Source organism: Camponotus floridanus, unplaced genomic scaffold (genome assembly GCF_003227725.1).
Source record: "Camponotus floridanus strain SB8 unplaced genomic scaffold, Cflo_v7.5 scaffold1, whole genome shotgun sequence".
NCBI lineage: Eukaryota > Metazoa > Arthropoda > Insecta > Hymenoptera > Formicidae > Camponotus > Camponotus floridanus.
Genome location: NW_020229214.1, coordinates 2,196,827 through 2,213,985, shown reverse-complemented (window position 1 = coordinate 2,213,985; position 17,159 = coordinate 2,196,827). Strand labels below are relative to the sequence as shown.

At 39.7% G+C, this 17,159-nt stretch overlaps 1 protein-coding gene across 7 annotated transcripts in view; it reads left to right on the top strand.

The window, feature by feature from the left end:
- Positions 1–541: 541 nt before the first annotated feature.
- LOC105250423 (transcription factor collier) overlaps positions 542–17,159 on the top strand; it is a 74,399-nt gene continuing 57,781 nt past the window's right edge. For all 7 annotated transcript variants that reach the window (XR_889116.3, XR_003122699.1, XR_003122700.1 and 4 more), the window contains exons 1-4: positions 542–1,640; positions 7,235–7,388; positions 11,826–11,889; positions 16,499–16,554. Coding sequence is in view for 4 of the 7 variants with exons in the window: in XM_011256513.3 (XP_011254815.1) it covers positions 1,570–1,640; positions 7,235–7,388; positions 11,826–11,889; positions 16,499–16,554 (345 nt within the window). In the remaining 3 variants the exon portion in view is untranslated. The remainder of the gene's footprint in view (positions 1,641–7,234; positions 7,389–11,825; positions 11,890–16,498; positions 16,555–17,159) is intronic.

The window sequence follows — 17,159 nt, the reverse complement described above, 5'->3', positions numbered from 1 at the left end:
TTTTAAAATTATTTTTAATAAAAGCTATAAAAATCATTTTCTGAAGAATGTAAATTATAATATCTATTGTGAAAAAATGTTTGTCTCACAAAAAATTAATAAAAAAATATAATAAATTTTATCAAGGAAATTATATAGAACTTGAAAAAATATTTATTTAAGCAAGAGAAAATGCAATTTCTCGATATTTTTAGGGAATTGAACTCCTACATTTTTATTTCAAGGAACGGAGCGTCACAGTATCGACCTTGAGGGTAGTGCGGCTCGCACCAAAGTGACAGTCTCATGACGTTGCCGTAGCGGCGCCACAATCCTTGGTATCTGGAATGGGCGTCGAGATGGGTACAGGCAGCTTCATCCATTGGTCGTGCAACTCGCAGTGGATTGGTGCACAGTACCAAATGGGTAAAACCACCCCAACGGTATGGTCGTTGCGCCGTGTCGTTCCTGGCCGCGCCCACCGCTATCCTCAAAGCCCGACCCCACTGGGACCTGCTGGCACGCCGCTAGTGCCGGCCCTGACACATTCGACAAGCGGCTCCGTAACGGGAAACAACGTGCGACTGGGGACCTCGAAGGACCTCTCCGCTGGTCACGAGACACGCTTGAGACGTTTCGGCGACGACGATAATACGTGCCAGGGTGTCGCCGACGAGTGCTCAGATTACTACCGCTGCATACGTTTACGTCCCGACGTATGCCACCTCATCGGGTATAAGGATCATCGAACAATTTCGAAGGAATCATCACAAAGACGATTCAAGAGAGCGTTCAAAAGACAACACATGACGTCCGTCGTAAGGCCTGCGAACATGCGGTACATCGTATAGAAAGTGATACAAGATCAGTGATAGAGACCCGTGACATTTTGCGAGGACCAACGCGAACCGATAGGGAGAAAAAAGGACACGATTCCGCGCGAGCGAATGAGAACTGTCATCTAGTGAGAACAGTGCATTGTGAGACGCAACCCCTTTAGTGCGCGCTCCTCTCGCGAACTCGTGGCACGCACGTTTCGGACGCATGTGCATCGACACGCGGTCGGTGCGCCCGGTTTGACGGTGCAACCCGGAACGACGCGACACCGTCAGTGGTGAGCGGACATTCATGCACCGCCACGGGCTACCGGCCGCTGGCGTCCAAGTGATAACGATTCATGCACGCATCTAAAGAAACGTGGCACCGAACGTATTCGCTCTGACGGAGAGACAACCAGTGGAGTCTCTCGCGGAAGCGCGAAGGGGTGGTGAGCGAGGGGGCGACGAAGGTTTCTGCAAAGAGTGGCAACGCGAAGGAGGAAGCCTGTTGCCCCAAGAGAATCCTTACGGCCTCACCACGCGGTCCGACGAGTGGAGCAGTCTCCTGCCCAGCTCCACTATCGTGGGTGCTGGGGGGTCGGCATGGCTCGGACTCGGCGCCGGGGGTGGTACGGGGGCCACCACGGGAGGCGGAAGTCCCGTCGAGCTCGAGGGTCACTGGGGACGTAAGCTGTACGGCGCGAGTGTGGCCCCGCCGCCCCCGCCGCCTCATCATCATCCCCGGGCGCCGTTGGTTTTCGCGCCTCAAGATATGAGGCAGATATTGAAGGAGGAACCTGTACCACGTGCTTGGCCGCAGCCCGCGCTCGCCGACAACGGAACGTGAGTACATAAATATATAATCTTTACGTTTGACAAAGAGACGTGTATGAGATTACATGTACTTTTTAACGGAGCTGTAATATTGGAGGAAATTAATTTTTATTGTTGAATAATATAACGTATTAATTATTCCCATCATTTGATTTTATTGCGACGATCGATTTCATCGAGGATATATCTGATAAGATTTTTTATGTCACACAATTGAGTAAATTGATTCTTCTTTGTTGTAAAATATATATAATTTATTTTCCGCAATAAACAATGAAAGGAACAAGTTTTACGCGCAATATCGTTTCTATAATTCTAACAAGGGGTAAAACCATCACGCGATAAATTTCTATCCTCAGTTTTTAAAGTATGATATATTTTAAAATGATATATAAACTATATATTTAAAGATATGTAACATATTACTTCGTTATTTACTCGTCAAGAGACAACAAAATATATGGCAAATTCAACTGAAACGTAGATTGAGAATTGGAATTAATCCACGTTTCAGTTGAACGTACTTAATAAATACTGCGCATCGTTAAAATTATTTTGCTTTTAATTTTTCGCACATTGTAATAATTAATCAAAGCATATGCTAACATAAAATACGGAAATGTATTCATTTTCAATACAAATCCCGAAAATATATCCGTATACTATTGTTATGACATTTGCCGTCGGATCGGACGGCGAGCTATATCCCTACGTAATCCCTAAATTTCGATATTTATTAAAATTGCGACAATTTTAGATACATGAGTACATTATAAATAAATTAAATATATAAATTATAAATTTATCAAAAAAAAACACATGAAAAATTGTCTAAAAAGGCACGATTTCTTCGTCACAATAATATAAAGCTCACTTTCATTATTTTTCGAAAAGCCAGTAAAATGCAATTTTCCTTTTTTTTGTCTCACCATAAGACTGTCCGTTTACATAATCGCTTGAAATCTTTTTCTTTTCCCCATTATCATCGTTTCAGGTGATAACACTGAAAATCGACAGCATAGCTACTGTTCCGTGCTGCAAAAACAGATAGTCCCTTTATTTTCACGAGCATATCGCTTCAAATCGCGATGCGCACGTTCCTGCATTTGGCGAACGATAAAGCGTGCTTTATTGCAGCCTCGCTTAAAGGATTTGTACGACGTGCAAACGACGAAGGCACAAATATCTACGACTACTCGGCAAGGTAAACCGGGCGAGCCGGCGGATTCGCTAATCCAATAGCGGTTCTCTAACTAATCCCTTCCTCCAAGTACCGTGACACGAGGACCGACCGGAATCGAGTTAATGTAATTGAGAATTTTAGCGCCTTTTGCTCATCGTTTCATCCTGGACTTTCACCGTATTTTCCCCCTCGTTTATCCAATCATTCTTCCTGCAGGCTATCGGAACCTCTTCGAAGGAAGAAAGACAACTATTTCGTCCCGCACTCGTGAATAATTTTATTAAAGCTATTTGCGCAAAAGTATTATATTACCAAGACTGATGAAAAATAAAAATACACAAAGATACACAAAGACTAAAAATGCAAATATCAAATTAATTTAAAAGCAAATATTTTATATAATTGTACGTTTGATAATTAATTATATATAAATTTAACAAATCTTATGGAACTTAAAATGGATTATATCCATAATATAATTTATATTACATACATACATATATATATAATTGGTCATATAATTCGAGAATTATTATAAATCTGATAAAGTGATAAATATTAAGTAAATGACTCGAATGATCGAGAGATAAATAACGCGATTGGCATAAAAAAATCGGAGCATACATTTTTTTTTATTAAACCTAATTGAATCAAAATATTACGGCAATCTAAATAAATTATCTTACAAAAGTTTAAGAGTCGCAAAATGTTAAGCGTCAACTTTCGCCTTCATGGAAACTCGTAGCGGGAAAGTTTCGTTTCCTGCTACGAAGAATGGTTGTACCACACAACTGCGTTACATCGAGATCAGCTAGGGAAAGAGAGAGAGAGAGAAAAGGTTTGCGAAATTGTTTTAAAACTCCCGCGAAACACAGAGGCATATAAACTCTGAAGCTTTTTAAAAACTGCTAAAAAAGTTATCCACCTAATGAAGCAATAAACTATCGCACTCGACAGAAGGGACTGTCGCGCAGCGAAAAAACGATGGCTTCGCGTATGAATCAGAGATAAAGAAAAAAAACGAGTGGGAAAAAAATTGCAATCAATCTTTGAAATCGTTAGTCGTCCGACAAATCGGGAAAAGACATATGTATGTACGTATCATAATATCACCTATGTTTACGTCTCATCATTTAAAAATTGTCAAATAAATAACGTAATAAGTTATGTTTGTAACAAATCATTAATGAAATTTTATGTTTTATAATTTCAGGATAATTATAAATCTAAGTAATTAATAATTTATATATTACTCGATTAAATGTATATGCTTTAATTATGTAATTATTTTAGCTTAATTAAGATACACGAAAATTATGTATTATCGCGAAAACTCTCATGCGAAATATTTGTAAAATATATATACGTATCGTGTGTCTATTAATAAGTAATAGATTTTTATGTGCGGAAGGTACGATGAAACATGCTAAATTGAACAACGCTCGCAGTAAAGCGTACTCATAGCAAATTACATTCGGATATATTACAAATTGCTCATTATCTCCATGCACATTATGAATCGCGTTGGGTGCGAGCGTAAACAGAGTGTGCTTCGGCCAACTCGCAATAACTAACGCCCGACGGTGCGTATTACCCACGGATTTATTGTAATTCTCTACGATTGCTTTATCCGTGAATTCGTAACCATATCGGTGGGTTCGTATTATTCGCATATTTCATTCATAATGTATGTCGCGCAAATAGCATAGCTCGCATTTCGTGTATAAAGTATAAATACTATCGATCGTTTATTCCGACAATCTACCGTTGCTCTAAATGCATCCCAGATTATGCTTTGTCATCGTTTAAATGTCGATTACGTCGTTACGCCCTGAATACCTACGTACGTAGATGACTTCACAGATTTCACGGGAGCGAAAAAGCTCCGTCGTAATTTCCTAACGCGATATAAAGCGCAATTCTTCTCATAACGTCACATCCGCACGGTTCGTAAACCGCGTACGCGCCGCTTTTATTCTCGCCACTGTTCGTATAATCGTGCAATACTCGTGCAATAAATTCACGTAACCCTTCTCGCGATCGAGAAGTTGCATTGGAAGTCGAAGAACGAGTTACATCTTCCAGCGCACTTTATTTACGTATTTCAATATACATCGCCATCGGTGGATCGAAATTTGCGAATCGAATCGCGCGACGTTATAGTTAGAAGAATAATCATTGCAGAACGGAATAGCAGCGGGGGAGCGAATGATTCGCAGGTGTCGGAAATGTTATCTGTGAGCCGAAAGTGCGCGGGTGGCAAATTGCACACACGAATATAGTAAACGCGAATGGAGCCCGTAATTATCACCTCGGTCGAGCAATAAGCGCATAAAGCGCGCGTTATCCTCATGTATTCATGCAACGTAACTCAAACGTTTGAGCGTCCTGTGACATTCGCAATCATGAGAAACAAGCAACCGTTTAAGGGATATCAATAAAAGTGTATAGAGTATAGATATATAGTGTATAAAAGTGTATAGATATCAATAAAAGTGTATATAGATTTTTTGCTACGCTAAAAATTATGACAAAATATATTTAAAATTAAAAATTACAAATTTAAAATTATGACAAAATTAGCAAACTGCGAATTTACTTCTTCCTCTCTTCTAAATTTATCGTATTTCTTGAATTTATCTGGTCCATTTGAAGATTAATAAAATATAAGGAATTGGATCTACACACAAATTACTACAATTTTCAATTTGATATACATATTATTATTAAATTTTACAAAATACTTCGACTTATATGTGAAAGTATACCTATAAGATTTAAAATAATTTCGTCAAGATAACATGGCACTTTTTTTAATCGATACCGAAATGTGATTTAAATTTGAAAATGTATTCCTTTCTCTAAACTAATTTACGCGTAAGTTGGCACGCACCGATAACCGCGTACGCATTATTGTCATATTAGCGATACAAACTGCACGCGTATGCGCGGTTTTCCGCAATCCTCGATAGTCGCTCGAAAAGGAGTGGTGGTGCATCGGTGCGGGCGATAATATAACGGTACGGCAGAACGTGCCTACACGTTATATAGGAATTGGTGCATGGCAAACGGGGCAAAATAATCGGACGTCGAGAGTTATGGGGCGCGAACCGGCGACCGGTTAATCAGCCACCGATAATTATCGACACGGGCAGTACATCACTCCCCTTCCTCCAACGCGTCCTCCCCTGCCCGTGATCCACCCCCGCCGTCCCCGACGCTCGTTCCCGAAAGCCCGCGTTGCAACCGACCCCTCCGCGTTTCCTCCCCCAACCTGCCGGCGGCTCGGCGTCCCACCACCTGGCGTGACAAACGCACCGCCGATACCATCATTTATTTCGCAAATGTGCTGCAAAACTGCCGCTATTCATTTTCGGTCCAGTCGATTCAGTTTTCCGCTCCGAGGGTCCGCCCTGATGGCTGTGCGCGCGGCTCTGTGCAGTCGTGCGATGGTTTTATCGTTTCGCGACGGCACGATCACACACAGACCAGCGCCGATAATGCGATTTCTCGGCGGTGATTTTTAACCGCCGACTGCAATATACGTTCTACGGAAAAGTCAAAAAATCCTTTAAACGCGCAATCATATTTACTATGGCTTGTCCACGATTTATTCGTTGCAATCTGTAAAATGTTTCACCAAGTCTACATTCTATTATTGAAAAAAAAAAATTAACAGAGTGAAACGGAGAGAACTGCTTGGAGATTTGCGATAAATTGAGAGGCGATATAATAATTATTCTATTGTATATTTTTATTATTATCATCGATATATGAAAGAATAACGATAAAATGGTGATAACGACCTCCGAGATCTATCAACATCGAGTGTGATATCCACCCGCGAATTATGCAAAGCGCAATGTACTTGAAAAGGGGACTTTCCGTGCCATTACTCAAAGATGGCATTGGAGTCCGGCGGCCTAATCTCGGCACATGAGACCTTAATGGGATTTTAAGGCGTCGAGGCCACCTGCGCGCTTCCCCACAGTCGATCTCGTTTGTCTTTCCTCTCTACCGGTTAGGACATTCTTATTGCACTCAAAGACTGATGACACCTCTTCGATTCCACAATGGAGAGCATAACGTTTCACTTGACTTTAAAGATAAAGATCAAGTTTTAAAGATTATTTGCGCTTGTTGAAAAATTAGCATTATTTTTAAATACGTATAGATTGATTTGTATAAAAGAGATTCACTGAATCGTAGAGAGTGATATTTGCATGTGCATAAAAAATAAATTATGCAGTACAATATTAAGCTCATTAAATTTGAAAACTCTTTTACACTTTAAATTAGTGTAATAATATATTTTTAATGTTTTCAAATAATGTTTTAGAATATTTATATTATATTAGAATATTTATAAGAAAGACATTTATAATACACGATATAAAATGTGTTCTATCTGATTGAACAGGGTTGGCGTGGGCCGGGCGCATTTCGAAAAACAACCGCCGAGTAATCTGAGGAAAAGCAATTTTTTCCATTTCGTAATCGCTCTTTACGATCGACATGGCCAACCGATCGAGATCGAGAGGACGTCGTTCATGGGTTTCGTCGAGAAAGATCAGGTAATGATTTCTGCTGATTACATTGCATGGTCTTCAAAACTCTCACAAATTTGATTCGCGAATTTGACAAACAGTCATTGTTCCAAATCATTATCATGAAAAAAAAAAAAAATAAAATGGCCTGTTGCCAAGAAGCTTGAAGAACGCGAACGCGTCCAGGCATTTTTCTTTCGGGAAAGCGCGCGTTTGATGGCGACAAACGAGTTTGCGAGTGGAAATGACGATGGCGACGATAGCGAGTGATAAGTTCGGAATTTCAATGCTTCGTCCTAACTGACGCTCTCCCGAGAGGCCGGATGGAAAAAGGAGAGGAAGCCCTTTATGACGCCGGGGAATATCGTGCGAGCGCGCGCTTATCTCGATAATTGCCGTTTCCATCGGGGGCCGGCGTCAAATATTAAACAGTTACGCCTACACGTGTATATGATATCGATAGCCCGTAGAATCCATACCGACGTCTCCTTTCCGGCAATTAGTCGGACAGGCGAAAATCCATCGGCCGCGTGAGAAATGGACGGTCGCGATGCAGGATCACCATCGGGGATGGTCACGCGAAGCGCGAATGACCTACGAATAATAAAGAACGCCCTTCGAGTGCCTTCCCTCGCTCGGCTCTCGTTGTACCTTCGATCGGAGATTACGCTTTGTGGAGCGTTTGTTAACCAAGCACCCGCGCGCGAGAAATATCGGCCTTTACGAGAAATTACCGTAATTGCCGACGATACAGTCTACAGCTAATTATATGGCAATGTACAATGAATTTTCTCTGTCATACGCTTATATATTTTATGACGCGATACGGTTATATGTATATATGAAAGGGCATTTTGCTCGTATACCTTTAAGACCTTTCACGTCATGGCTATGAAACGCGACGAAGCTATTTTTTACGCTCAATTTCGCTGTCCTGGATACCACAAGTCGGTCATAGCGTCAACTCAGAAACAGTGCTATGAAGATTGCGTTTGAAAAATCATTCTATTCATATATTAATTTCGTAAATTACAATACAATTATAATTTTGTGCCAGATTGCGTACAAATTGCGCGGATTTTGAACATAACAATTAAAACATAAATTGTGACTCTATAAATATACAAAAATTAAATAACAGCTGCTGAATAATTATGCACTCCCCAAATCGGCAGTGAATATCGCGATAGCTTATCACAACGAAAACCGTCAAACAGCTGGGAATTCAAGTTCCGCTCGTAGAATTATCGCGGGGAACGATCGCAATCCCGAAAGAATGCTCTCGAACGGGACGCGATTGTCAGTGTTCTGTCATCGTCAGAGCTCCACTTTCTATTGGTCAATTAGTATAGCTGTTTAAGGAGAAGTTAACTGCGGCCGCGCGCGACGCAGCATCCATTCTTGCGCAAGAGAAATCGTTACGTTGAGAGATCGCGCGGACAAACGAGCGAGAAGCGCAGGTTCACACAAGTATACACATCTCCGGTATTTAAACCGACGCAAAACAAGCAGCATACATCACGCGCTTTATGGCATTACATCGCAGATCGATCGATGAAATCTACGTTAAACGCGATACGTAGTAATGTATAGTGTAAAGCCCACTATCATATATATCGAACAACCGGACGGAAATCCAGTTGCACGACACTAGGACGAGCCCAAGGTCCACACGCGTATAAATTATCGAAACGTAATCCCAGCCGTAACCTCTGGAATTCTGGCAAGTCCCGTACGTATAACGACGATGCTCTGTCGGAAGTCCCTCTGTCTCTCTCGTGTCTCCCTCAGTGTCGCCTTTCTCCCTCTTTCTCTTCCTCTGTACCCTGGGGTAACGAGGTACACCCCCTAATAAATCTATCCGCCATAAATCGTCGGCTAATTCGACAGGGAGTATAGATCGCGTTCTTGGATGTGGATTTAAGAATGTAACAAAGCGCGCGACTTCCTATTCGGAAGATTGGACAAATCGAGTTAGGCTCTGATCTGTAATGTGCGTGAAAATAATTAACGCCTCTGATAAAATAATTAGAAAATTATATTCTATTTTAATGTGATTCCTAGTATTCGTGGCTTATAAAGTTTCTTGCAGACCATTTAATGGTCCCAAACATCACTTATTAAAGTTCCATTCCTAATAAAACTTTGAATTTAATTTATATTATTCCAATATTAGAGTCGCAAAAGTTATATAAAACAGGTATTAATCGAAAACTTCTCTATTCTTGGCACTGTTCTTTTCAGCATCTGTCACTTCATCTTTCCATAAATCTATAACGCTCTCGCTCATTCCACTCTCCTCTCCTATTCTGACCTTATAATACGTGCATAATTTATGTTGTCGGGACAGTTGCATCGCGTGGCCTCCCTATTAATTAGGGTCATGCACCGCGGACATACATCAACCCCGTGCCGAGTTCGTACCTCGAATCACACACCTTCGGCCCATTGCCGGTCTTAATCGAAATTGTGTGTTTTACTACAATTAAAATTAGTAGAAAAATATTTTCGTCAAGAATACTATGCACATTTTAACGCGATTTCTTTTTTTTATGACGAAAAAAGATTACAATAGTTATGGATAATATATCAACACATAAACGAAATTATAGCACGTGTTCAAAATTATGTTGAAAATATCAATTATTGATAATAATTATTGATAATTAATGAAATTGTCATTCACGCTCCTTAAGCCTTTTCTCTATATTTATAATTTAATGGAGCAATGATTATAATTTATTATTGACAAGGTTCTAGAAAATTAGTTCATAAAAATTTCAAACCTACATTTTATTTTTTATTCGCTATAAAAATTAAAATAAATATATACATTACAATCGACATATGCAATTCTTACGCAAGTGATATTAAAACGACCGCTTGTCACGAATGGCAATATACAAGCGTGTGAATTGAGATCTCGACGCAACAGCTATGATGTTCGTATATGCATCACATCAACGAAAAAAAATGGTCTAGATGAATACCTAGCGTTTTCCCATTCCGTCTGCTTTTTGCTCGTGTTTAATTAAAAGGTAGTCAGCAGACGAGGAGAGAGAGAATAGCTCGACCTATCCGCGTGTATATCTGATTAACGTCCATCGTATGTGCCGGACGAATTTAGAGATTAATGGTCGCGACGAGCGCCGTCGACAGGAAAGAGCTTAATGCGTGCGCTCGGACCGTGCAACGCGCGACGGAAAAAAGGGAAGAAAGACGTCGCCGGTCAGACGCCGATCGGCGAAGTACGTCGGCCGATTATCCGATGAAGCGGACGCGGGTACGAGCGGGGAATATTTCGTTAGAAAAATGATCACTTCTCTCGTTCATTCGTCGAGAAATCTTGCGATGGATTTATGCGGTGTTCTCATTCGCGTCGACTATTCTCGGGCTTAAGCTGATAAGCTATAATCTTTACGTCTCCTGCGCAACTCATCGAAACGGAGCAACTGATATAGTCGGCTTGGAAATATTAGAGAATTAGAAAATATGAAATTGTCCAGGACAAACCTAAAATACTATGGAAAATTAAATATTCAATTTCTCTTTTTCATACATTTTGTATAAATTTTAGTATATTTGAAAGATTATTACACATATATATGTAAGTTTATGAATATACACATATTTATTTATTATCCATATAATTTTACTATCCGTGATTAGATAATTATAATTTGCTTGCTTCGAAATAATATATTTGAGTAGAATTTTATTAAGTATCTCTCTACTCTTCCATTTGTCGAATATATCCATCTACAAAAGCGGCAATCGATGTATCATACTAATTCATTCCCTTGCAAAAATTACGCAAAATTTGTAAAAAATTAATGCAATCTATTAGAAGGATATTCTAGATAATTGCATAACATCGCGTCTCTGCGTGGACAGTAGAATAATGGACAGCGAGACCAAGTTTTACTACACGTCTATACGCGTAATTACGTTAATTTGACGTAGAATCGATCGAACTGCCAACGTTTATCCTCGAGGCGAAAGGTCGTATGCACGACTAAAAGTCGTGGTTGTGGCGTGGAGAGGAGGGGGGGAGGGGGAAGAGAGAGAGGGGTATAGTCGTGGGTGTACCAGCGACCATGATGTTCCGGGGGGTTGGTAGTTGAAAATGCATTACCGCGGTCGCGGCATATGGCACGATGCACGCATGACTCGTCAACGGGGCAGGATGATAATTATGCATCGCACGCCATACGTAATGGCATGGCTCTTACCGGCGCATCAAGAAATTAATAATTAGCGTGAGGTGGAGCAGGCTGGGCACACACAGGCGTTGCGTCACGATGCACTTAATTAAAATAGAGCAGACCGCGAAGAACGCGAGACCAATAACCATTGGTAGCTTTGTAGAATTTGTTCGAATATTTCTGGATACATAATTTGAAAATACAGCCGATTAATTAATAACTTGTATTATTTACATGTATTTTTTGTGTCTTTTTCCAGGAGTCTGAAGGTCCAAAAACGAACAACGGCATCCAGTACAGTCTACATCTACTCTACTCCAATGGTAAGTAGCAAAAAATAATTTTAGGATTTAAATAATTAAAACAATTTATTGATTGCTTGAACGTTATTAATTTCAGTCATCAGCAAAGTCAATCAATTTAATAATTCGTTTTTTCCATACATTTGATTATTTAATAATTAATACATCGCATATTTATACTAAATATTAATATCTTCATTTTCAATAAAATAATCAATGCGTGAAATGAAGTACACATATAAATGAATATTTACAAATCATATTCATCCGGAAAGGTATCACAACTGAATAGACTCTTGAATCAATATCAACAAACGTATTCGTGGGTTTAGGGAAGGGATAGGATACGTGATAATCCCATTTACAGCAATGATGACGGGTCATCGACATTCCATGTGGACAGCCGGTCTCTTAAAACCGCTAAAAAGTTCAGGGACTTTTGAAGCCCGACCGCAACAGAGACATATTTTACGTCGCTGGTCCGGACCTGGCAAAAAAGGTCCAGCTTCCGTCTCGAAGAAGCGTACGAGTGTGCGCGCGAGAATGGCAGAACGGAAAGAGAGCAGAAGAAGCGAAGTGGCTTGAAGGTGGTCCGACCAGCCGACCCCCGAAAAACGTCTTACGTATTACGAACATATTAAAAAGCCGCAAGGCGCTATACGCAGGTCCCCGATCCTACAGTTTTTCGCTCCATATACGTCATGAGTAACATCAACAAGCCGCGGTCATCTTTCTATATCCCTTGTTCTTGCCGTCGTCCCATTTCGTCGCCGCTATGAAATCACCCTTCGTCTACCTTTCTTCTGCCCTTTTCGTTTTTCCTTTTTCCGGGATTCATACAGCGCACCCTTACCCCTTCCCCCCCCTCCCGCTCCCCATTGCCGGTGCCCGATCAATCAATGCAAGATTTTTGCGTTGATCGAGGCCTGACTGAGGGACCGCGCTCCCATCTATGGACACTAAAACGTGTCGTCAACATCGCGAACAAGAAACAACTAACTGTTGCAAACTAAGAAATACCAACGCGCGTCTCTCAGCCGAGTTTTTCGTCTCTCTCGCGCATTTCTTCATCGTATTCCGGTTACCGTTCCTCGATCTCGCGTATTCTCTACAAGATACGTGCTCTCATCTGTTTGCGTCCTTGCCTCTCCTTATCATTATGCAATTTTGTCTCTGCTTTCTCTCAAGCGCGATGCCATCCGTATCTATGGCTTGTCAACGGCTGGTTTTGCGTATCAGAATTCTGATCGTTAAACATGAAAGAGGTATATCGAAACAGAAGCAATTGAAGGAACATTTAAATTTAATAAATTGTAGACCGTGTGCGCTTTCAATGTAATGTCAATTTTTTATTTTGGAATAAATCTAAATCTAGATAATTTCCACTGTGTTACTTTAACAATATTAAAAAAATATCTAATAAATATAACCGATAATTAACCGGATTAACCGATTAATTTCTCATAAAAAAATAAAAGTTTATCGAATAATAATAATAAATAAATCTAAAAGAGAAAAAAGTAGTCAATGCATATTCAAACATTGTAATATAAAAATATTGATTATACGGCTTGCAAAAATATTTAAAAAAATTTTTTTTAATTACACGCTTTTATCGAACGCAATAATGTATATATTATTGCACGCGAGTAGTGCACTATCAACCATGCTTTTTGCAGTCAATCGATACATCTGTGTGGCTCTGATTTATGCGCCGTAGATCGGACTGTCGTGTCATTTATAAAAGTTTCATGCACGAAATACTTTGCCACGTGCACGCGCGAACGAATGTTATGCCCTGGAGACAAATTGGATCGCGGACATGCCTCGTCTCTACAAGTCCACCGTTACACTGACAGATCCACATCAGGTGTTCCCGTGCACGCCATGGCATCACCGATCGCATCGCGCGCGCGACCAGGCAATAAATCTATAATTAAATAATAAATAAGGAGCGTTCCTTACGGTTCGAGTGACGACGGGCTCTCGCCCATATCGGGTCTTACTCCTTTTTGTCATCCCTCATTCCTCCTGCGCGCTCCATTTTCTGCTCATCCTTCTCTTCCTTGCCTATATCATCTACTCTTTTCTTGCGTGCTTCTCGCGCCATCGTCGCGCACATGAGCGAGAAGAAACATACAACACATATTCGGAGAATAGACGCAAAGGCGAAATACACGAGTTTGTACCTGGCGGAATATAACGCGTGCATAATAAATGCCGCTGATCAAGGATCGCTGATCAGGACGATAGAATGGGCGGTGTCTGCTTTTTCGAGAGATCGTTCTTGTCCCCTTCGAACCTGGTCGCCTAGTTATGCTAATGCCAGCCGACCTAGACTTATTTGCCTCCACTCAGCGGGACATGGCACGCGAGTCATCTTTCTTATTCAACGTGTTTTTCATCGCTTACCTTTATCGTCATCGCTCAGAATCGCGAAGTGCCGCGCTGTTGGCGATAAGATTGACACGCGGCAATTCTCTGCACGCTTACAATTACATTCCAAGTCCTTTAACCGATATAAAATGAATCAGACTATAAAGAAACGAACGTTATTTTCATTTTTATAACATTAATTTTATAACATTATCTTTATTATTTTAAGTTTTTTAGGAATTAATGTAAATTTTTTTTATTATTAATTTTGAGTGCAGTTGTGAAGCAGGGAAAAAAATTAGTGTAATTTTTGTAATCGATATCATATGTTATATAATTAAAAAATTGAATGACATTTTACATATTTTCTTAAGGATGTTTTGTATGTACAATCGCAGCAAAAAGTAGCTGAAAATCAATATTGACGAATATATCCACTTTTGGTGTATTTTGAGTAAGAAATTTTGTGGAATTGCGTTTTTACTGAAATATTCCGAATTTTGTTAATCGAAATGATTAATTTTTGGCAGAGAATTTCGTCTTGTGACAGATATATGACTAACTTCATTGAATTATATTTAATATAAATTAATAAAAATTATATTTAATATCTTTTTAACCAGTTAGTACTTGTATAATATTATTTGACCAAATATTTCCTCTATATCTAAACTTTTGCAAATTTTAAACAAATTCTGAATATTATTTCCATGTGTTTTTGTCATTTGAATCGATGTGGTTATACGTTTCCCATAAAAACACATGTTAATTCGGTGCAAATTAAAATCCTTATAACTTGCGAACGCTTTAGTGAATCGATTTAAAAATTGCACTGAAGATTCTAAACATATGTAAAGACATTCTGTACAATTGTCTGTACAATTAAATTCTCAATATTTTGAAAATAGATACAAAACATCCTTAAATAAACTTGTGTATCGTATATTGACGTGAACAGTCTTCCGATCGAAAAGTTTTATAGATTTAAAAAAAATGCATATCATGAGATCAATTATAAGTTTTCTAAATTTTCTTATCATAATTACCTTAACTGTTTTATATGCATTACGTTTGCAACAAATATTTAATTTATATTTCCATTGTTGAATCGTTACTGATTAGGATACTTGTAGAGAAAGCCAGATATTCCGGCGGAAGCTCGCAGCAGTTATTCGGTCAGTTTAGCGTCGACCCGTATTTGCAAATCCTGACATGGCCACGGATACGGTAAACCGGTCGACTGCGTACGTAACTTCCGGTAAAGCCGCGACGGTTTCTCGAGGTAATTTGTGAGCTAGTTTCGAGCAGAGTATCGTAATCCGCAATAACGTTATGCGGCGGTGAGCCTGGACCTGGGCGCCCGCCGGGTCTGGGAGTCTTATGTCGGGATTACTTGGCTTACCGGGCACGCGAAGCCGGAAGCCACGGGGGTGTCTGTCCGAAATACACCCCAGGATTACCCGGGACTCCCCCAGGAAGGAAGGAACAGTTTCGAAAACTTGCAACGCCGAGACGCACATTGTAGGCAAACTGTAATTACGATCCTGATAACGCGCGATAATAGCGTGCCGATACGTATCTTGCAATTTTCTTAGCATTCTTTCCGCGGTTTTATGCTGTTTTGCGAAAACTGCAATTAGAAAAGGAAAAAAATTAAAATTACAGGCTTGATCATTTTTTCACTGACACTTGACATCGAGACATGGAACGTGTGTGGTCTCTAATTGCGTTTACCTTAAAGCATATCTTGCATAAGTGGATATCAACAATTGTCGAATTCTTCAAGTTTTCGAATTTGTATCTCAAAAAAACATGCAAGAACACAACGATAATTAACGCATATTTCTCCCTGAAACATATGTGCGGCGATGTCGATATTTGGCGTTTCAAAGCAAAGTCAAGATCGATACAAAGAAGGAGATTGATTGTGCATAAGTATCGACGGACAAAAATGAGCTGCTTTGTATTGCCGTCGACTTTACGAAATACTTCTTAAATATACAGCTTTTTCTGAAAGAAATGCTTTAGACGGCGATATACTTGACAAAATTTGGGCACGTTTCCATATTCGTCGTATTCCTTTCGTAAACGTTCTGAATTCCTACACGAAACGCTTTTTTGCTTAATGATGCTTTTTATCGAGATGCGCGAAGAAAACAAAATTGCATAACATTGCACAAAATTGTATGACAATAATATTATTTTAATTTGTTGTCAATATGTTTAAACTAACATTATTTTATCTATTTTTTAGGTGTCAGGCAGGTGCAGGATATTTACGTCAGGCTTATAGACTCCGCGACTAAACAAGTAAGTAACAAATATCTTGATTTCTAACTTATAATTTAAATCTTTAAAAATTCTACTATTTTCATTGAATAAATATATTTTGTAAAGAATTAAATTTATATGTTTCAATTGTCATGACTCTCTCTTCATTTTTTAATAAAAAATACTAAAAAATACTACTAATTAAATACCTTGATACAATTTCTTAATAATTATAATAATTATTGTAATTGTCACGATATTGTGAAAGACAAATTATCTTCTTAATTTTTAAATATGTGTATTTTGCGACAACATAACGCGAGATGTATCTCATATATTGTCAGACAACAATTCAAAAAAAAAAGATATGCCAATCATCTTTCGTTTTACGCAAACAACTTTTGCATCATTCTCTTTTGCCATTTTTACGCAACAAGACTTGTGCGAAATCGTCGTAGCGATGCGCGCACGTGAACGGGGGTGTTATCATCTCGGCTACAAGCACTTAATTTTCCGGGGGGTTGATTCTTACCCCTCCGGGAAAGCAGGCACATCGCTGCGCGCGGCTGTCCCATCCTGTTATCTGCGCCACGTGGCGAACTCTGCGCGCGGCCCGCGAACCACGTGTTGTGATCCCGCACCCA